Source organism: Emydura macquarii, unplaced genomic scaffold (genome assembly GCF_026122565.2).
Source record: "Emydura macquarii macquarii isolate MOO-44397 ecotype Brisbane River unplaced genomic scaffold, CSIRO-AGI_Emac_v2 contig_1253, whole genome shotgun sequence".
In the NCBI taxonomy this organism is placed as follows: Eukaryota; Metazoa; Chordata; order Testudines; family Chelidae; genus Emydura; species Emydura macquarii.
The window spans coordinates 26,178,064-26,201,693 of record NW_027131390.1 but is presented as its reverse complement, the minus strand read 5'-3'; the positions used below and the strand labels follow the sequence as shown (position 1 = coordinate 26,201,693).

The 23,630-nt window shown below is 39.1% G+C and overlaps 1 protein-coding gene across 2 annotated transcripts in view; it reads left to right on the top strand.

The window, feature by feature from the left end:
- CHM (CHM Rab escort protein) overlaps positions 1-23,630 on the top strand; it is a 124,462-nt gene that overhangs the window by 80,300 nt on the left and 20,532 nt on the right. For both annotated transcript variants that reach the window (XM_067548385.1, XM_067548386.1), the window contains exons 9-12: positions 1,418-1,495; positions 15,989-16,093; positions 19,575-19,638; positions 22,333-22,429. In XM_067548385.1, coding sequence (XP_067404486.1) covers positions 1,418-1,495; positions 15,989-16,093; positions 19,575-19,638; positions 22,333-22,429 — 344 coding nt within the window. The remainder of the gene's footprint in view (positions 1-1,417; positions 1,496-15,988; positions 16,094-19,574; positions 19,639-22,332; positions 22,430-23,630) is intronic.

Here is a 23,630-nt window from a genome sequence, read left to right as displayed (position 1 = left end):
GGTACAGGATACAGGATCCACCTGCATGCTGCAAAGTGCTGCTTGGCAGGTGTTTCTTGTGTGAGCTGTGAAGGAGCATTTGAAAATGTGATGGAGCCAGTGGATCTCTGATCTACTTGAATCTGTTTTATCATTCAGTATACCAGTCACAGAGTTACTGCAGCTGCTCAGAATTGCACTGCCTTGATATTCAAGATGTGTGTCAGGGAGATTATTTGCACCTTTTTTCCTACAATAAACAATACATTCTCTAATTTGGGAAACTGAATATTCCCATGTTTGAGACCTAGTAGCTGTCCCAGTAAAAAAAAATTTACATAATCTTCTGTTTTCCTCATAATGTGTCATTTGTTTAACTAACAGTTAAACATAGTTCTGTTCATTATTAGTACTATTGTGCCTTCCCACAGAGATCTAATATGTTTTACGTTGAATGTAGTAAAGTTAAGAGAAAAATTTACCATACGATAACTGACATAAATATAAAATAAATAGAATGACTATCCTATTATGAACAGCATGTGTTTTACATCACTTATTAATTAAAATGAAATTATCCTTCTTACTGGCTTTTGTAATTTATATGTTTAATATATTGAATACAATTCAGATTAAATATAATTAACCACAAGAGTATGAGAATTTTTTTTGGTGTTGCTCTGTGAGAAATTTTATTACAGATGGTATATCTTTGTGGTAGAGAAGGGAATCTTTGATGATATATAATATAGAAATAGGCAGTTTTTCTTTTAAACACACTATTGAGTGTTGCAGAATTGTGAAGAGCCTTATTAAGTTAGGTGAAATACTCCCTCTCCCTCCCTCCCCCCAACTTAGTCAGATACTTTATTGTAGCTTTTATTTCCAAGTCCTCTACAAAGAACCTCAAGAATAGCAGGGGCTCTGACCCAAGATGAGATGGTCCATGTGATCAAAAGAATACCTTGGATTTGGATACTGGTTTCTGTGCGGTGGGGAAATCTTTTTAAACTAACTGTTGTCTTTTTTTTTAAATAACAATAATCCTTAGATACTCATTTTTAAGTGTTCAGCATCAAGAAAGGATATGGTTTATAGTCTAAAACAAGGCTTTTGCAGGAGACTTTGCAACATGATCTGACTTTTGTCCATATACAAAGAGGTGCTTAGCACTTCTAGATCGAGCCCTTTGAGTGTGCTAGCATGTGTATGCTGGTAATAGCTCAGTTGCATGATTCTGAATACAGTTCTGAAGGTGTGTGTTATGGCTCATGTGGCACAGAGCGATCTCTGATTCTGAGGTTCAGACTTCTGTCCCTCAGGAAGTTAAATTCTGACATATTGCTGTACTTAATTCACTGTGCCTTTCTTATTACAATATAGAAGTTGTTTACAATCAATCACAATGAATCTTTTATTTTTTCTAATATGTTTCTAGGATGTGTGCCGTATTTGGTGGAATCTATTGTCTTCACCATTCAGTTCAGTGCCTTGTAGTGGACAAAGAATCTGGACGGTAAGGGTAATACAAGTAACCTTCTGTTATACACAAAACACAGTTAAAAAATGCTAAAGTCGATTTAAAAAAATGATTCTTCAAAGATCCTCCTTGGTATTAAGAACACATCAACCTTGATTAAAAGTAATTTGTGTATAGGTCCTCCAGAACAAGGAAAGTGGGCCTAGAATATAGAAACTAAATTAATTTCCCTGTGATATTACTACAGCTCCTGATCACCCAAGCTTGGAAGACAAATCATTTCAGCTGCCGGGGGGCTAGTGATGAGTGATGTTAGTTTTCCTTGTGGCCTTACCTACTCTAATTGATTTTCATCAGATGACAACAAAGCCCTCTGTTATTGCATTTTTAAAAATGGAGCTCACCTGAAGACTCATCAGATTAATCTTTGCTGATAATGCATGTCACTCCAAGAGAAAAGACTTTAATGAGTTTTTAGGTAGATTGTTGTCATAAACTATGCTGCCCTCTTATCCTAGGATAAATTTTTTTTACATTTTACTGCAGTATCAGGCCTGCAGGCAGGTTTAAAGTTGAGTGAAGAAAAATCATCCCACATTTTTTTCCCCTGGTGACATTGCTTGCACCTCTATGAATTGTCATCGTTTCCATTATATGCAGCTTTTTTCAAGGATTTAAACAGTCGTAATGTGTCCTAAGATGAAACTTGATCTAAATGTTGGCCTGAAAGTGAACTTGATTTTAAAAACAAAATAAAAACTAGAAAAGTGTTTTTTCTATGTTTGGTGTTTTTAAGTTATTGGAGTGGAAACAGAAAATAGTGTAAGTTAGTGCTTTAGAGTTGCTGTGCAACATTCAACAGCTGTTGAATTCTAACCCAGAGGTATGGTAACTTAGCAATGATGGTTGAAGTGATTCCTGTAAAGAACTTTTGATTTCTTTTCAGGTAAACCATTCTGTCTATGGCAATTTTTGTGTTTTGTGGGTTTTTGTTTTTTGGGATTTTTTATTTTGTTTTGTTTTTCTAGGTACTTTGTGTGAGCTCTTGTACCTGTTTTTTAACTGTTGTTCAGTTTCTTTTGGTGAATATTTCAGAGTTTTGTAAGGAGGATATTGAAAACCAGTTCTTGTTTATATTAAAAAACATTGATGGGCTTATGCAATAACATTTTAATAAGGATAATTGGTTAGTATGTGAATTGAAATTGACACAACTCACTTATCTTGTCAGTTGCAGTACATATTGGATTCTTCTAGTATGTTATCACAGCGAAGCTGTATCTTACCATATTGTGCTTAAATACTCGCACAGTTCTTTGTGGGCTGTTTTTACAGAGTTGTCAGTTTCAGTGCTAACTGAAGGTTGTGGAACACCTGTTCATTGTGTAATTTTTAGTGAAAGGAACCTGAGAAATGTGACAATAAACCATTCTGTAGGTGAGGCTCTTCTGACATTGTCCTTAAATGTACATTTCTTGTACAAAAGAGAATAATTCCCCATTTATAAATTTAGTTATTTTAAGTACATATTACCCCACAAATTTGCTCTTACTAAGCAGATGTAGTACTTACAGTATTGCTTTAACTACTACTCCAAAGTTGATTCAGTAGTACTAATTGCTTAACAGCAGTTCCCAAACTTCAGTCGGTGGACCACTAGTAACCCACAGAGGGCTATTTGGTCCCGTGGTGCTGATGCTCCTCTTTGTTACCAGCCACTTTTGCATGCCTCCAGGAGCTTTCAGATTAAATCCTTCTCTGCCGGTAGAAGCAGCTGGAAATGAGGAGAAGCTGACATAGCTATTGCTAAACGATAGAGTGAAGAGGGGAAACAAAAGTCACCTTTGGAGAGCAAAGCCTCCAGTAGAGCTATGATTCCCAGCCACCAAAATGAGAGCAGTATTCGGGGGAGACAAGGAACAGGAGGCTGGACAACATATGTGATTGCAAATAGGCAGGGAGATATCTCCTGGTCCATCCCCCAATTAAGATGTGGTCCATTTTGTGAAAAAAAATTAGAGAACTTTCTTCATCCCTTTAACCCAGTTATTTGAGATCAGGTCACCTGGTAACTTTTTCCCCCCAGTTTCTTTGCCCTCTCACTTCCTATCCAATTGACCTCTCATCTTTTATATATTCTCCCCAACTCTTTTAATCACTACCTTAGTCTCTCTTGGAGGCCTTATTTTCACACAGTATTCACACAGTATACTTTTTGTTCTTTCCAGTATGGCCCAGTTGGTGTTTGTTATCAGAATTTATCCACCATTGATGCCACCTTTGCCTCCTTTATGACCACATCATTCCTCTTATTTATTTAATTGTCTTGTCAACTCTTTCTGCTGTTGCACCTCTCCAGTTCTCTGTTGTTTTTCTTGAAAAGAGAATCCCTGGAGCAACACAGTTTTAAACATTCCAAACGCCTCTTAGGAACTAGACTCTTGAAGTTACCATTCTTTACCTGTTGGGTGTGTCCTAAATAACGTTCATGTTGTAGATCTATTCACTTCATCAGGGTTCCTGTGAGTCTTCGTGCTTGTATGTGCTTGGATTAGTCCATTTGCCTAATGAACTTGCCTCTTATTATCATAATTTTCATGATTTTCAACAATCATGAACTATAATAATTTTCAAAGCCATCAGTTGACCCAGTTCAGGCTGTATTAATTTAAAAAAAACCCAAAAAAATAAATCCTAAATTTCAATCTATGAATGACTGAAACAGTGTTAAAGTCTGGGACAAAGCTTTCTCGGTTGACAGAGTTCAGGTATGAAACAAACTTCTGGAGGAAATCAGGTGAATCCAGAACCTGACCATCTAAAGGAAATGTTGCAAAGCCTTGATTTGTGACAGAGTCTTTCTACCATAACAAGAATGACACACTCAAAGCTAGGTACCCCTTTCTGAATCTGCTCCTGCTAAATTTTCACATTTGGAGCTTTGACACTGATAGTAGTAGTTTAGGTTAGGGCTTCAGTATCACTGAGTATAAACAAACAGTATATTTTGTATACCAGCATTTCTAGTTTCATTCACCTCATTCCAAGCTTATCCAAATAGTTCATTTTCAAATAATTGGCATTGGATTATATCTGTACTGGCATACAAACACCTTTTGTATTTATCCAAATGAGTATAGTCTAACATTTGAGGCTCACATCCAGAGAAGTGCTTCACCTTCAACATGTGAGCCAAAGCAACTGTCTATATGCTAATTTATATGTCCTATAAGTACCACAGTCTCTTAATTTTCAGCCTGGTCTTCGTTCCTGTAGTTGTTGAATTTTTCTTTCTCTTTAATGTGTTTGTGGTGCCTAGGCACAGGGGATAGCCTCCACTGAGTCCTAGCTGCAAATCGACAGCAACTAATTAGTATATTCCATATTGTTTATGTAAGTTCCAATGCCAGTATTATTTCCTCTTTATTTTTGTTTGTTCCCCCATCTAATCAGTACAGCTACAAATATGGTCCAAGAGTCAGGCTTACACTTTTTTTCTCTTGTGTTCTGTAGGCACAATATCGAACCCTTCTTCCCCTAATGCTGTGGTGCAGAAAGCCAAATTCTATGTTTAATTTTGGTCTGTGGACTGGTGTTATAAATTTGGACCAAGTATCTCCTAAATGCACAGTCGAACTACCATTGATTTCAAAAGGAAGCTAGTACAAAGATCAAGGGTAGAATATGTCCTCTGTGTAGTAACTAAACTTTTAGCTATTATAATGTTTCAGTACTTTGTCACATTCAGTACCACTGAGTGAGAAAACATGCTCACCTTTGAAAACACCACTGTTTCTATCCTTTCTTTTCTTTGTATCTCCTCTTTTCCTTTCCTGTAGGAGTTCTAATTTACACTTCTCCATGGCTTCATTCCCATCTCCTTCCTATTCTTTTCACTTAAATGATCTGCAATGGAATAGTTAATGTTGATGTTTCATCATTTGGGCTTTCATGTCATTGATCCAGTGACAGGGAACAGAAGAGTTCACACTTCTCAGCCATAGTTTCATGCTGAATGCAGACTCAGGAAGATAGTGTATTGATGACATATGGTTTATCCTCATCCTTGTGTAGTACAAATTTTATTCAGATTGTACTGAACTTTAATTATCATTCCATAAATATTATATCTCCTGTAAGTTAGTGCAAGTTGCCAGCAGCAAGGTGGCCACTCAAAGAACTTAAATAAAAACAATAAAATGGACTTGTCTTTGAAGTTTAATGAAGTGATTTTATTTGCTGTTTGGCTATCATCTGACATGACCAATAGCTCGGAACATTTGTATGAATAACATAAAGTTGGTCCTCTTTGTCATAGTGGTTCAAGGATACACATGAGGAGCCTCTCTATCACTAAAATAAGTTCTTCTTTAAGTGCATGCTCATGTCAATTCCAAGTAGGTGTATGCGCACCGCATGCACAGTTGCTGGAAGGCTTTTTTCCGAGTGGTATATGTAGTTTCTCAGTTAGTTGTAGCGTTAGTAGTTAGTTTAGTTAGATAAAACCCCTATCCAGTCACCCTCCCCCCCCTTTTTTTTCCAGGGCTGGGGCATGGCTTGTTCCCCCAGTTTTAAACCATGCAAGACTTGTAAAAAGCTGATGCCCAGGAGCGACCCCATACCACATGTGTCAAGGATGAGATGCATGGTCAGGAAGGCCCCACACTAGGGCAAAGGATGCAAAAAAGCTGGACCTTTTCGGGAGAAAAGTGTATTCTGGGGGACTCCCAACTCTGCATTGCAAATCAGCAAGTGGTGTTGAGTAGGTACAACTTTAACTCCTGGGGGTCCATGCTAAAGTTTGTGGAGTCTATTCCATCAGATTCCAAGGTGGAGTTCACAGCCTTGATCAAAGAAGGCAAGGTTGTTGCAAGGGCCTTCCTTCAGGGGCATTGGATGTGGCAGATATAGCAGCCTGTACAATGGCCTCAGTGATAGAAATGTGATGGAGCTTATGGCTACAAGCCTCAGGCCTCCCCCTCAAGGTCCAGCAAACAATCCCCTTTGAAGGCCGAGGTCTGTTTTTCAAGCAGATGGAATTGAAACTACATAGTCGTACAGACTCTCGAGCCACCCTCAAATCCCGAGGCCTCCATACTCCAGCACCACAAAGGAGGCATTTCAGGCCTCAATTCCTGCCTCAGTTTTACCAGCCTCAACAGAGGCAGGACTACAGCCACAAGAGGGGCAGAAATTATAGGAGGAAACCTCCTCAGCCTGGGGCAGACTGACGGGACAAGCCTCCAGCTCCAAACAGAACTTCTGAGGGTGCTCTTGAGGACGACGTACCGATGCAGGACTTGAATCCTCTACCTTTTCTTTTCTTAGACCGGTCATTCCACTTCTACCAGGCATGGGCCCAAATCACATTGGATTGTTGGGTGCCATGCACCATAGAACTGGGATACTCCCTCCAGTTCAGCTCACTTCCTCCCTCGTACCCTCCCCGTCGCTCTGCAGAGACCCCTCTCATGGGCAGCTTCAAATTCAAGAAGTGCAGGCGCTCCTAAGAATAGGAGCATTAGAAGAGGTTCCTTGGGAGCTGAGGAGTAAGGGTTTCTACTCCCAGTATTTCCTAATCCCAAAAGTCAAAGGTGGTCTCAGACCCATTCTGGATTTATGCAATCTCAACAGATTCATGAAGAAGTTGAGGTTCCACATGGTCTCTTTGGCCTCGGTTCACGGTACTCCCATTGGTCTCTTGGTGGCTCCCAGAGCGTTTACCAAATGTAGGGCTGTCATAGCCGCGTTCCTCAGGAAGTGCAAAGAACAAGTCTATCTGTATCTCAATGTCTGGTTGATCAAATATCACTCCAGGGAACACGTGGAAGCACATGTAAAGTTGATAAGGTTAACCTTTGCCAAGTTGGGTCTCCTGATCAGTGTGCAGAAATAGCCTTTGGCCCCCACTCAGAGAATAGAGTCCATAAGAGCCATGCTAGATTCAAACCAAGGCAGGGCCTACCTCCCGGATTCTCAATTCTAAACCATATGCTCCGTCATAGAAGAATGGAAGTGGTATCCCACTACCATGGCTTGAAACTGCCTGAAACTACTGAGGCACCTAGCTGCATGCACATATATTGTCCAGTATGCCAGGCTATGTCTCAGACCTGTACAGGCTTGGCTAGCCTTAGTTTATTGTCCATCCTAAGACCACTTCGACATTCTCGTTCCCCCGTCTGTGTTAGAAACACTCCACTGATGGCTCAACTTGCAGTCAGTCTGTGCAGGAGTCCCCTTCTCTGCACCGTCCCCCTCTCTGATCCCTGATCACTGACACCTCGATGACAGGCTGGGGAGCTCACTTAGGAGGGCTCAGGACTCAAGGCCTTTGGTCCTGGGCAGAGCTCCCAATCCACATCAATGTGAGAGAACTGAAGGTGGTACGCTTAGCCTGTCAGGCTCTCCAAACTCACCTGGTGGGCAGATATGTGTTGGTAAGGACGGACAATACAACAGTGATGTTCTTTATAAAGGGACAAGGTGGAGCACGTTCCTCTCCCCTGTGCCAGGAAGCCCTTGAGTTGTAGGACTTCTGCATAGCCCACACAATTCAACTAGAGATGTCATACCTACTGGGTTCACAGAACAAGTTGGGAGACCACTTCAGCAGGTCTTTTTCCAACCACAAATGGTCTCTCTGCCCATACATGGCAAACGACATCATCTGGAGGTGGGGAATTCCCCACATAGATGTTTTCGTGATGAAATACAACAGGAAGTGCACACATTTCTGCTCCTTCCAGAATCACAGCCTAGGATCAATCGCAGATGCATTCCTCATGCCTTGGACAGACCACAAGTTCTACATGTTTCTGCCAATCCCGCTAGTCCACAAGGTCTTTCTGAAGATGAGGAAAGAAGGGTCCTTCATAATCGTAGTAGCTCCAGTTTGGACATGCCAACACTGGTACACCCCGCTTCCCAACCTCTTAGTGGAAACTTCTCTGGTACTGGACTTAATCACTCAGGACCAAAGCTGCCTTTGACACCCCAACCTAAAGTCTCTCCACCTCACGGCATGGAAGTTCCATGGCTGAACCCTCTGGAGCTAGAATGTTTGGAACTGGTCAGAGAGGTCCTCCTTGGCGGCAGGAAACCTTCCATAAGGACCACTTACCTGGCCAAGTGGAAGAGTTTCTCCAACTGGTCAACGCAGAAAGGTACTCCACCCACGCTATCATCTATACCTCTTATCTTGGACTACTTGTTACATCTCATGCAACAGAGGCTTTCTGTATCATCGATTGAGGTCAACTTGGCCACAATCTCAGCTTTTCACTCTTGGGTGGCAGGACAATAGGTCTTTGCCAATCGTATGGTAGGCTGTTTCTTCAAGGGTCTAGACGTCTATACCCTCAGACACGTCCGCTGATTCCCCAATGGGATCTTAACCTGGTACTATTCACACTGATTAATCCTCTGTTCGAACCTCTAGCAACATGATCGCTCTCCTACTTATCATGGAAGGTAGCCTTCCTCGTGGCCATCACTTCGGTCAGGAGAGTTTCAGAGCTCACGTCTGAGCCTCCTTATACAGTCTTTTTCAAATATAAGGTTTGCTACGCCCTCACCTGGCCTTCCTCCTGAAGTTAGTATCACAATTCCACTCAAACCAGGACATATTCCTTCTGGTTTTCTACCCAAAGTCACACGCCACCAGCTGAGAGCAGAGGCTACCTACGCTGGATGTTAGACGAGCTTTGGCCTTCTATATTGAAAGGACTAAATGCTTTAGGAAAACAACATAGCTCTTCGTAGAGGTGGCAGACAGAATGAAAGGCCTTCCGGTTTTTTCACAATGAATCTCCTCCTGGATCACATAATGCATCAGGACATGTTATGACTTGGCAAAAATACCAGCTTCACCTCTGACAACTCATTCCACAAAGGCACAAGCATCCTCAACAGCATTCCTTACTCAGGTCCCAATCCAGGACGTTTGTAGAGCTGCAGTGTGGTCATCTATCCACACCTTTGTGGCAAACGACACTATGCCGTCACTCAGCAAGCCCGAGACTATGCGTTTTTTGGTAGAGCAGTGCTGCAATCTGCAGGTCATTGAACTCTGACTATGCCTCCTACAGGTCTGCTTGGGAGTCACCTACTTGGAATCAAGCACTTCAAAGAAGAAAAGACGGTTACTAACCTTCTATAACCTTTGAGATGTGTTGCTCATGTCCATTCGAAGATGCACCTGTCTACTCCTCTGTTGGAGTCAGCTGGCAAGAAGGAACTGCAGAGATGGGGGATCAGCAGAGCCATATATAGGGCACCATGAAGGTGCAACCCCAGGGGTCTCCAGAGCCGACCTTATGGATACCACTAGGGGAAAACCTTCTGGCAACATGGCACGCACACATCTACTTGGAATGGACGTAAGGAAAACATCTTGAAGAACAACAGTTATAGAAGATTAGTAACTCTTTTCTCAAGCCATTCCCCACCTTCTCTGAAGCACATTTAACATCTTACCAGTGCAGGGCAAATAAGCATCAATATTCCCTTCCACAGTACCCAGTGAAATTCCATCTTCACTAGATTATTGTCCACATCTTATACAATATAGAATGGCTTTCTTGAATTTAATTACGTTAAATATGGCCCTTTACGTGTAGTTTGTTATATATGAACCATTAAAATAATATACAAAGAAAAGGTTTTAGAAAGCTGGAATCTTTAAGATATCATTGCTCCAAGACTTGAATAATGTAACTAAAAGGTTTTTCACTATGGCTAGGTATCTTTTTTTGAACAGGTGTAGTATAAATAAGTAATTCTTCTTTAATTAAACATAAGCAAAGAAAGGAAGGAAAAAAGCTGAAAAGGTTACATAAACAAGCAAGCTAAGGTAAATTACCAATTTGAAAAAAGGTTAATTAGTTAAAAGATACCATGTTGCTAGATACTATAAACTTGACATAACTGGTGTTCTGTATATTAGCAAACTGAAAGAGCACCATGCTGTTTGCCCTAAGGGAAATGCAAATTGAATTTCATCACTATTTTCCTTTTATCATCTTTTGTTTTTTAATTCCTGTGTGCTTAGTAGGGATTGTTCATTTGCCTTAATTGGGTAAGATTTAAGGCAGGAGTGTCAAGCATCCGGCCCGCAGGCTGGTTTCGGCCCACCAATCTTTTTGGTCCAGCTCCTGGCAGCAGCGCGATCTGCTGCAACATCTCTTGGTGTTGTACTCTCTCGCGGCAGCGCGTGCTGCCGCCAGAGGGTGCGACGCCGCAAGATCTCGCGGCAGCGCGCGCTGCCACAAGATCTGCGTACTCTGGCGGCAGCACGTGGAGCGCTGTGTGCACGAGACACAGCGCTCCAAAAGGCAGGAGAGGGACAGTGTGGTCTTGGGGCATCACGCAGTACTATAATTCTTAATCATTGATCGATTCTTTTAATCGTAAAATAGTAGTAGTTGTAGAAGTGAATTTACTGCAGTTTTTATATCGCTGATATCTAGCAAATAAAATATAATACTACATAAAAATGGTTGTGCCTAGTATTTTGATTTATGGTATGTATGGCCCACTTGAAGTACATTTAATTCAAATCTGGCCCGCCATAGCAAATGAGTTTGACACCCCTGATTTAAGGTGTTTTAATTTATATCAAGTATATTTCAGGTATGGTTACATTAAAAATAACTGCTAACATTTTACATAGAGCCTCGTTTAAGTGTGTTTCCACTAAAATAATTCTGGTCCAAAAACTGAAAAGATGTGACAAATATAAATTTATATTTCTATAATAAAAAGATATAGCAAACACGTAGTAATTTACATATCTTTCCTGAAATATTGCATACTGGCTTTGTCAGTGCTGGTAAGTCCATTTCAAGGATGTCGCCCTTAGTCCATTAGTTTGGATAATGAGCCCTATAAAGTACATTTATAACTCATGGCACTGCAAGGAGATGGATTCTAATTTTCATCCTTTTATCTAGACACATTGAAAGAAGGTCAATGGAGGGTTCTATATGATTCATTGTCCCAACACATATCAGATGACAGAGACCTGATAATGTCAGTGCATAAGTGTTTTCCTTATTTGGTAACAGGACTTGAAAGAAATCTTCTCATGATCATCCTTTGAAGTGAAGTGGAAACTGATATTAAAAGAAGCACTATCTTTTTTTCTGTTTTAAACCTTATCAGACATATGACTTGCTAGCTATTCCTGAACAAAGGAGAGAAAACAACACTTACCACGAAAATAAAAAGCCTATGGAGTTCCTTTTGCTGGCTTTGAGTGATGCAACATGACATTTAATCAACCTTTCTCCCTCCAGAATGTTTGTGGGGGTGGGGAGAACTTGTTTCATAAACATAGAAAAGGTTATAATTAGATGTGAACTGTGCCAGCTTGACTTGCTTGTTTATTAGCAGTATTTAAACGAGTGCTTTAGAATGAAATTAGTTCAGATCACGTTGAAAAAAAATTTAAAGTAACAAATGAAATGCAAGTAGAATGATTTACATTATATGTATTTCATATAAACTTGATAAGAAAAATATTAAAAGTTTATGCCATTAGATTTTTAAATTAAATGGGATATGATATGCACCAAAGCTATTGAATTAGGACTGAGGGTTAGAATGTTAGACGGGTGGTATGCAAAACGTGCATTGTCCATTATTTTGAAATTCGTATTGTTAGATTTTACCAAACTTTTATATCCTTGTCACTATTATGTTCTTGCTGCCGTTCCAACTAATTTATGGGTCTCTTCCATCTGTATTTTTCTTCTGCCTCTCATTTCAAGCACAGAGGTTCCATGGGAAGTTGGGGTGAAATCATGGGCCCACTGAAGACAATGCCAACACTCCCATCTATTTGAGTAGATGGGACTACATCTTTTGTGGGATTTTTAGGTTTGTTTGCTGTATGAAAGCTGACCAATAAAAGATGTTATAGAAAATGTTGTTTAATTTATAATCAGATGTTGTATTGGTTGATGAGTAATACAAGCAAAGTGGTATGATAACAAAGGATATTTAACCCTATACAAGAGAGAACTCTATTAGTCATCCTTTTACTTTAAGATTTCATTCCAAAGTGTACTCCATTGAGGCAACTGCTTTGTGTCACTTCTTTGGGTAGCCAATTCAGACAGGCTTCACTCTGCAAGTGGGAGATGTTTTTGCACATCACCCAGAAATTAGAAAGAAATAGTGTTGAACATTTTTATACAAAAAATAATCTGACATTATAGAAAGCCTTCAAAATCCCTTTGACAATCCAGGAATAAACCTTAAAGATCTTTGCGATATTTAAAAAAATAATAATAATAATAATAGCCAAGAAGGAAGAGACCATAGAATATATATCCTACTTGAAGTTAAGCTAACAGCATTCATTAAGAATGATGTTCTTTGAAATTGCAGTCTTGTCCAGTATGTTCAGCTTCTCAGCTTTGAGACAGTATAAACGATTGCACATAATGTGGCTTCAGTGAATGTCAAATGGTCAGTAGTGGCAAGTTTTAGTTATTGCCCTTAGGAAACATATTTAAATTTGTTTCTAACAATAAGTTTTATTCTTTAGTTGCTAAGTGTAACTATTTGTTCTTTGAGAGATGGTCCTTATGTGTATTCCATATGTGGGTACGCATTCGCCAAAGTCTGGAATATTTTTACAAGCAGTGTCCATTGGCCCACACATTCATATAGCTCTCCTCTCTGCACCAACAATATCAAGGCCACTGCTTTTTAATCTCTCACATGTGGAATACACATAGGGACCATCATTCAAAGAAGAAATGGAAGTTGCTTACCTGTAACTGGAGGTTCTTCAAAATGTGTGGTCCCTGTCTATTCCTCTACACACCTCCATCTCCTCTGTCACAGATTGTTTGGACTCATGGTAAGAGTAGGAACTGGAGAGATGTCGGCCTGTACCACACTTTTTATATGCTCAGTTCAAAACACAAGGAGAGCTATGGAATATTTACAGGCCAACAGTCACTGTTTGTAAAAACAAATAAATATTCCAGACTCAGGCGCCTGGAGTGCATACTCACATGTGGAACACAGATTGGGACCGCACATCTCAAAGAACCACCAATTACAGGTAAATAACCTCCACTACTAAAATCCTTTTTCTCTGCTTATATTATATTTAAATATCTAAACTTTAGAGCGTATTCCCCACCATTTTAGCTTTCTGCACTAGTATTCTTGTTACTTGTTTTGGATTTTGGACTCAATTTTAGGTCTTGATAAATACAGAAACATGGCTTTGTTGCATTATATTTAAACAGCAGATATGAAGGATTGCTATCACCTCAGGTATTGCCAGACAACAATATCACAAAAGTTATTTGTTACAGATAGCAGCTCTTTTTTACCCAGTAAATGAGTGACGAACACCAGTGACATTTCCTAGAAAATAATTAGCGTGGAAGTATATAGAGGCTGAATCTGTGTTGTGCCTTCCAAGGGATCCCAGGTCTTAACTATAAATTATTATTTAATTTTTCATTATTTTTTATATTATAATAGCATCTACAGGCCACAGCCAACATCGAAGCCTATTGTGCTAGGCTCTAAACATGTTTGTAGTAAGAGAGAGTCTGAATGTCGTACCACTTAATTCTTTCCATGTTTTTCTGGGCGGTTGGCACTTACACCATGTTTACACTTATGGTGGCATGTAGAGTACACACACTGCACACACCCATAGCATATCTATAAATAGCAGTGTAAATGATGAGACAATACTTAGGTGAGTAAAGGCATGCCAGAATCTTAAGGCAGCGGTTCTCAACCTTTCCAGACTACTGTACCCCTTTCAGCAGTCTGATTTGTCTTGTGTAACCCAAATTGCACCTCACTTAAAAACTGCTTGCACTACGTGCAGATAGTATAGTGCTTACAAAAGCTTTTTTCATTTTAAGCGGGCAAGTCAGATACTCAAAGCTTTTTTTTTTTTTTTTTTTTTAAACATTCTTCTGGTTAACCCACATGCACAGGGTGTTTTGTCTTCAAATATCATTGCAAGTGCCCTGGCTTCATATTGTTATTTGATAGTGATCCCCCTCATCCTTTGCAGAGAAACTCTATTTGTAGATGGTGAATCCAAAAGCAATATATTCTTTGGAGAACTGACCATGGTTTTTTCAGTCATTTTCAATGTCTAACAGTTTTCACTGTTGCCATTATCACTGCTTCGAGCTCCTCATTTTAAAAATCTATCCGTTTGTATGTGGCAACTGCATACATACTATGGCAACTTCAACTTCATTAACGTGCTTGCATACGACAGTAAATTTTATAAAACACATCTAATGCAGTGTGTATACGCATATTACTTTACCGTATAATATAGTATATAGAGCAGTATAAACAAGTCTGTGTGAAATTTTAGTGCGTCTATGTAACCTGCTATAAAACTAAGCAAATATCGAGATGAGTTGACCTACCCTCCAAAGGCCTATGTGTACCTCCAGGGCTATGAATACACCTGGTTTGAGAACCACTGCCTTAGGGTGTATAACCTACATGCCCAAATAGTGCCTCCCACGTCTATACTGCTATTTTTAGCAGTGTAACATCCTGCTGCTTCCCACAAGTACCTTTCACTGCTGCATGTAGTTACACATCACAGGATGGACGCACCCTACTTGTCACCACAGTGTGTAGCTACACATACTGTACATGCTGCTGCCAGTGTAGACAAGGACTTAGAGAACTTTTTAATGTTAGATTTCCAAAATTTTGCCTGAAGCAAACTTATTTTTTACTTTTTAAAACATTTTTGTTTGTCTTTAAAAGAGTGTTATCTATCACGACCACGACTGCTCTTAGAACAACATCATCTATTGTGCTTTGTCAATACAACTGAAGAGTTAAATCACGAATGCTTCGTAGAATCATAGACAGTAGGGCCAGAAAAGATCACTTGGATCACTCAATTTAATCCCTTCCCTCAACACCACATTTCTCAAGACTACTCCCTACAGCAGTCAAACTAACTTTCTTTCTAACTTCTCATTAAGTTTTTATTACTACAGTAACCTTGTCTTTGCTTTGATAAAGGATGCCAATGGAAAACATACTATGGTGATGAGTTTAGACTCGGGGTCAGAGTAGGAACTGAAGGTGCCTTGTAGGAAATCATTCTAAGTTTCACTTTTTCATTTATTACAGGCAATCAATATAAACTATCTGCAGTTGCTGTAAAGAGCTAGGGTTAGCAGTATGAATGAAATACAGTATTTTTGTTTATTGAATGATTATAGAATGCTGTAATACTATTTATGGTATAATTTAGGGGCAAAAATTGCACACACCACAAAATAACATTTGTCTTGTCTTCTAAGGTCTTTTTATAAGTAATCAGATTTGTGTTGAGTCATTTCTAGCTATTTATAGGTAAAACACATAACATTTATTTACTAATTGTTGGAAATTCAGTTGAATCCCTCACATAGTGTTCAACTTCATGAACCTAGTGTATTACTTAAAAAAAATTATATCATGAAATTAATCTTTTCCTCTTGTACCTTGCTTCTTTTACAGATGTAAAGCAATCATAGATCATTTTGGGCAAAGAATAAGTGCCAACTATTTTGTGGTGGAAGACAGTTACCTTTCAGAGAAAACATGCGCAAATGTGTGCTACAGGTAAATAGTGAGCAAGAAGCATAGTAAGCACTATTTTAAAAAAATCCACAGTATATATAATACCTTGCAAATGAAACATTATAGCTTGACTATTCAGAGGGCAGCTTCTCGGTAATACGTCCTAATCCTATGTGTTTTTGCCTCTTCTGTGTGAGCATATTATAGAGGGCACTACTATGTCCCCTATATTTAGGTCTCCTAGTATTTTCATTATAAATTTTTTTCTGAAAGGTTTTTATTGAAGAAATCTAACACTTCTGTGGATACAGCAGGAATTTAGTATTTGGCAGGGGAATATTACTTGGTTTAGAGAGGTGCCTGTTCGGATTTGGCTGAGTGTTGAAAACCATCACTTTTTTCCTGTGTTGCTGAGCAGAGCTCATTACTGGCTTTTTGTTTAAAAAATAAAAGAAAGAAAAGAAATCATTCCCTTAGACCTGCACATATACTGCCTTTGTGTCTTCAATGTGTTCCAAATGGGACACAGGCAAAATGTATCAGGTGCAACACTGAATTATTGACACCACTTAGTTTAAGTTTTGAGTCAATATTAATCTCTGTATCTATCTGAGCTGTCATATGTCATGGGAATTATAGTTCCAGGTCCGTTATATCCCCATTCTCCTCTGTGGGCCTTGTTCCCTGGCCAAACTACATCTCTCATTATGCATTATGATCTCTTCTTATGGCCAAGCTGCCATGGCGCGTCACTTTTTATTTCAATATCCCCAATGGAAAATTCTGCCAAAAGTCTGTATTTCCCTGTGCAAAATTACAATGTAGACAAAACCCCATTTTCCGATGGGGAGATATTTTTTTGAAAGTTTTCAACTAGCCCCTACTAAGAAATCTGGAAATTCAGGTCATGGGTGTCTCATATTGGGCTCTTTGACATACCTCAAAGATATGAACACCGGAGTTATGAACTGACTGGTCAACCAAACACCCTGTGAAACCGGAAGTAAGCAATCAGGCAGCAGCAGAGGGGGGGGGGGGAAGAAAGCAACTACTGTGTCTGTATTGCAAGGTCGGCATGCAGAGCAGAAACAGTCCAGGGTCTGCGCTGTTCCTGTAAGCCAAGGGTGCAGTTTCACCCCCTCCCATTCCACCCCACCCCACTGGGAGGGGGAAGCTGTTTTCACACACGCGCACACACATGCTACAGACCCTGGGAAAGATAGCTCCCTGTTGATGTAGCTGTGAGCTGCAAGGAACTGTAGGTTGCAGCCAAAGCCTGGCCTGGAGTGGTAGTCAGTTGCACTCTGGAGGAGTTTTAAAGGGCTACCGTCTATGCATCGATGCGGCCCAAGCTTTGCCTGTGGCTGCACTTCTGGATCCTGCCAGCACCTCTGAGAGTGCCAGGGAAGGGAGGGAGGGGGTGCTGGGAGCAGGCTGGTACCAACCCCCTGCCACGTGCTGTCTCTGGAGTGGGGCAAACAGTGCACTGAGCAGGGCGAGCCCTGAGGAGAGGCAGCTGAGGGCTGGGGCTCGTAGTGCCAAGTATGCAGGACAGGGCTTCCCAGTTTAGCCCAAAGGCAAGAAACAGGAATAGGGCAGGGAGCTGCTTGCAAACCAGACAGTACCGTCAGGTGCCACCTTTGCAGAGATCTCTCCCAGCCTCAGCTGGAAGACACTGACTGCAGGGTACTTTACCATAATGTTTTGTTCAGAGTCACGAACATTTCAGAGTTACAAACAACCTCCATTCCCGAGGTGTTCATATCATTGAGGTTCTACTGTACTCCAAATAGTGGAGATTTTTTGCAAACTTTGGCTTTAATTTCCCTATGCCTCAATTTTCCATTTGTGCAAACCCTCCCAATCTCATACAGGTATTATGAAGTTAAATTCATTAACATTTGTTAGGCTCATATACTACAGTAATTAGTACTATAGGAAAGGATATGAGGAAAATAATTGTTTCATTCAGGATTTGGATGGTGTACAGTAAATAAGGAATGGGGGCATACTCTGTGTATAAACATAAATATTGAATAGCTAACTCATTCCCTGAGCACCATCTATCCTTTACAGTGACTGAGACACGGCTCATGTGGAAATAATGTGTATATATATGAGTGGACTTAATTAGACGATGTAAACAAAGGTGCAGGCATTGGAGTTATATATTACAACATGTTTGCTGTAATATTAATATAATGATTCTGTAATGAACTCAGTGCAAAGAGGCCTCTGTACCTGCCTAGAACTCCAGGGTTGCATGAGCACCCTTAGTTTCTAGCATTTCCTAACTTTTGAGACCTTTACTTTGCAACCGTGTGTGTGTGCGTGCGTGCGCGCGCGCGCTTGTGTAAAATATGATGTGTATATGTGCACATGTCTTATCTCTGTATTTGTGTACAGACATACATGGGTTAATGTTTGCAGTGGAAAACTATTGCTCTTCAGACTGAAAAAGTGATTGAAAATATAACTTGAGGTCACTTTCAATCCAAGCACCAATAGTTTTCTCTACAAACTTAAAAACTCCAGTCTTTGTTGTTACTGCCTTTTTAGGTATTTTTTGCCCTAAATATGTTGTAGATGCAGTTACTGTTCTCCCTTCTGAAATTTTTCTGGTTTAGCTTGCATCTTCATATGATGCTGGCAGCCAGAGGGAGAGCTTTAGCAGTAATAGCTGCCGCCTTACTCATAGTGATTTTGTTGCATCAGTTTCCACCCTCCCCTTCGCAAAAAAAAAAAAAAAAAAAAAAAAAAAAAATTCTATCAGAACAATCTTATGGGGAGCCTTCTGCTGCTCCTGATGTAGTGTTTAAAAGTAATCTTATTCTTGTACTGTTTTTGCTTTATTGTACCATGGCTTTTGTTGCTGAACAGCCTGACAAGAAACACGAAAGCCAGGAAGTTTGCCCTAGATGCTGCAGAAAGTGCAATAAATTGAAATGTCTCAAATATACAGTTTTGGGCATTAAATATGATTCATCTAGGCCAAGTAATTCTTTCTGTTAATTTATATGATGAGTTGCATGTTTCTAACATTAAAAATGTGTTTGACTCAAGATCATTTTCTTTCTTTCCCACTGAATGGAGACGAAATGTGTCAGTAATATAGGTACTCGTGCAAAAAAAATATAAAATTGCCTCAAAATTGTGTTTACTTTGTAACCAGAATGTTATGGAATCATTGAAATGTAGGGTTCTGTTATATTAATTTGGTTACAAAATATATATTTTTATTAATTTTATAGAAGTTAAAGCCCTGATCTTGCAGCCTTTACTCACATAAGTGCTTTTATTTTGGTCAATGGGTATAGTGCATTAATTGAGGTTGCTAGTAGTGGGCCTACTTCATAACACAAAATATGTAATTAATAATATGTAATCATGATGGTTCATATTTAAATAACAAAAATAATTTGCCACAGTGGTAATATTGTAACTAAATTATTTTCAAAACACCTGAATCCAAATATCTGTTTTCTGTTTTATGAAGTACCATAATTGCTTTATTTAATTGTAGGCAGATCTCCAGAGCAGTACTCATTACAGATCAATCCGTACTAAAGACAGATTCAGACCAGCAGGTATATATCAATTCCATATTAGTAATCTCTTTAAAGAGTGGTATATGATCACATTAAACTATTGTGAAGATTTAATTTGTATTTTTGCTTCTATTTGAATCTAACTTTCCATTTAATTGGTTCTATTGATATTATCTCAATCCCATGCTTTCTCCTTAAAGTAGCAAATTAAATGCAAAATCAGTCAAAATAGAAAACTACTAGGTAGCTGTGGAACTGGCCCATTTCCTTGTTTGATAATAGTCACTCTGACACCTTTGTTAGTAGTTTCAGAGAGGTCAAGGACTGAATCAAACTTGATTGTTTAAATCTCAAATATATCCTATGAGAGGTTCCTCTAGGCCAGGAGTGGTGTTAATTTCTGGAGCTCTTTGAGGACGCTTGCATAGTCCTTGGTACTGTTGATCTGGTGCCTTTCATGATCAGTTCATTCCGTATATATACATTGCAATTAGACACCTGCAGCTAGCTCTTGCCAGCTGGCAGGGGCTGCAGGGCTGTTTAATTGCAGTGTAGACATTTGGGCTTGGGCTGCACTCCAAGGTCTGGGGCCGTTTCTCACATAGCAGGGTCCTAGAAGCTGGGCATCAGCCTGACCCCAAATGTCTACACTGCAATTAAACAGCTCCTCATCTTAAGCCCTGCAAGCCCAATCAGCCGCAGGTTTTACATTGCACTGTAGACATACCCTTAATGTTTAAGGAGAAAAAAGTTGTAAGTAGTATAATATATATATCGTTTTTCAGATGCTGTACACTTGTGCTTCTCAACCCATATAGTGCAGTTTGCAGGTTGGTCATCTGTGATGCTCACTAATCAAAATCCAAGGACTGAAGCAAAATTGGTAGATGCAAGTAGCTAGAACCCAGTGGAAACCAGAAAGGAGTGACTCACTTTCTCCCTCTCCCATCCTGCTGCTCCTCTATTCCCAAATCTAAACACAGTGCAGCCTTTAACCCACTTGTACAGTGGTCAGCTCAAGAGAAGATGAAGCAGCACGTCTAGAGGCTATAGAACAGGCTTCACGCCTCTTGCAGCAGCTCTGCCCCAGAGTTAAGTGTTCTATAAGAGGAACAAGGTGAAGAGAAGCATTCCCAACAGCCAGTATCACCCCCCAGTCACAGGAACGTGTGTTTTGCCATACTGGTTTAAACCCAGAATCCACAGAGTCCAGTGGCCTATCTGTGACAGTAGCCAGTACCAGATGCTGCATAGGAAGGTGAAAGAGAACCTGCAGTAGATGTTGGATAATCTGTCCCTCAGGGAAGTCTCATCCTAATCCATAATACTGATTGGCCATAAAGCATGAAGGTTTCTTTATAGCCCTTCCAAAACTTTTTGATGTTTACTATTATAATTCAGATATTTTTATTATCTATATAAATATACAGTCCTCTTTTGCATCTTGCTAAATTCTTTGACTCAACTTACTTTGTGGAATTTACTGCTAGTCTGTCTACTATGTGGATAAAGTATTTCCTTTATCCTCCAATTAAGTTAAATGTCTACCTCATCTTCTGTTATATGAGAGGGAGAATCAAAGTTCCTATCTTCTTTCTCTACATCATTCATTATTTTGTGTGGACATTATTTTATAGACTCCCAGTTCTTCCAACACATTATCTCACAACCACCAGCCCACATAAAAACAAGCCTCCACTAGACACTCGGCTTCCCTAGTTATTTCCATCCCCATGAACCAATGACTCTGCAAATTCAAAGGATTGTATTATTTATGTCAGTTGTGGCAAGAAAATATCGTTTGTTGGACTCCATATGGAAAAAAGTTAAGAACCATTTTTCTAAAAATGGCTATAGTATAGGTTTTTATTGATGTACATCTCATCCTACAGAGCTTACTAGCAAAAGAAGTCTCATTGACTTCAGTGGGACTATACAAGTGAGTAAGGTTAGGATTGAGCTCATAGATTTCTTTCTGAAAGGAGCTTTAGTAGTACACCAGAGAATAAAACTACGTGAAAGTAGTATTAAGTGTCGCCAATTACTTTTTACCTTAACCGTGAATTGCCTTGATTTTGTGGGATGTCTGATCCTTCATGTTACTCTACTTTAACAGACTTGTTTATGAATTTTTTAAAGCAATTCATAAAAGGAAATAAATCTGTCATGTACAGTGTGTATGGGAGTTGACAATAACTGCTTCTCTGGAGCTTTCTAAGTCTATTGCATAAATACATATTTATGGTGTTGATAGATTGCATATTTATTTACCCACTAGTCTGTAATAGCTCTTTTTGTGACCATATAAATACTCAAGTATGAACTTCTTAATACTTACCTTGATTTGAGTCCCACAAATATCTTATTTGAGAAAGTATGGATATTTTGAAACTTGATAGTCAATAACACCATCAACTTCGAATGATATTTTGCAAGTGTATATTTAATGTTAAAATATGTACTATAGTCTCAAGATTATATGTTGTGTAGATATTAAAGAAATAGTTATATTTGACAATATCGATATTTATTGTGGGTCTTTTTTTACCTTTTTGGGTGCTTGAACATTTGTTCCCACTTTTATACCTTATAAGCCAAGGCATTTTTATATAAGTAGTCAATGGTCTGTTAAGTGTGACAAGTTGCAGCATTATAATGTAGAGTAAAGAAATAAAGATCAAATTGCTTCTTTGAATAATCTGATATTTAGAATTTTCTGTTCCTCTCGGTTAGATTTCCATTTTGACAGTGCCACCAATGGAACTTGGGCAGCCAGCAGTTCGAATCATTGAGTTGTGTTCTTCAACCATGACGTGCATGAAAAACACCTGTAGGTACAGAATATATGTAATTTGACCTTTTTCTTTTGCTTCCATCAACTATGAAAACAAATTGTTAAAATATTGGTTTGAATAATTCTTCTGTTGCACAATTATCAAATTCCTGCTTGAGCAAAATTATCTATAATAGCTTACTGCTGTCAGTAGGAAAGGGGAAATTATCCCACTCACCCTCATGTTATTCCAGTACTGTGTAGCGGTATTTCTTGGGCTTCTGTGGGCTGCTTTTTATATTTAAAAAGATGTATTTGAAAAACTCAGGTACCAGAATTGTTTATGTAAACTCTTGCATGAAGCTAGTACCCATAAGAAATAACACTCCTTTATCCAAAAGAGCCATTGGGAAGAGCAGATCATGCAGTTATAGTCCTCACATCCAGTTGAATTAGAACCACATATTGTTATATCCCTTTAACTAATAAGGTATATAGTGTAGTAGAAATATATAGTTCTTAAGCTCTACTACAGAAAATACCCAAGACCAAATCTTGTTCCCTTGACTCATATCCTTACTGTCATGGAGTTCGATGGCACTGATGGTGTGTAAATAAGGCAAGCAGGTTTTTTTCCCAATATCTTCATTATAAAATAGTGCCTGCCTATTTCTTTAATGTAGTCAGTGAAAATATTCTACTTTTAGGTACCAAGAGATTTTAAAAGTAAATTACAAAGCTCCCAAAACAATATTTAAATTGTTTTTATGGTTATTTTTTTTTTAATATAAAGATGCTCCCAAAGTCCCCTTCTTCCTAACTTTTTTCTTTCTCTCTCTCTCTCAGAAATATCAGGTCCTGAGCAGAGCTGTCTGAAAAAAAGGAATCTCTCCCATGAAAAATTTTGTGTTTTTTTGTTTTTGTTTTTGTTTTTAAATTGTCCTATATTGTGACAACGCATCAAAAATGTGAAATTTTTCATGGAAGGAAATTTAAAGAAAAAAAACTGTTTCAGAAGAATCAAAATGCAATTTTTCTGTTTCTTAGTTACACACTGGGAAGGTTCTCATCCAATTACTTGTGAAATTATGAGCGCCTTCCAGCTTGGCTGCCAGAGAAGTAGAGAGCCCTAGCATTTCGCCTGTACCCACAGCTTCAGGAACCAGAGAGACAGAGCTCTGCCTCTTTGTCCCTCAGAACTATGGGAGGCAGAGAGCACTGGCAGAAAGTAAAACTGACAAAAGCTTTTTCAAGAAGG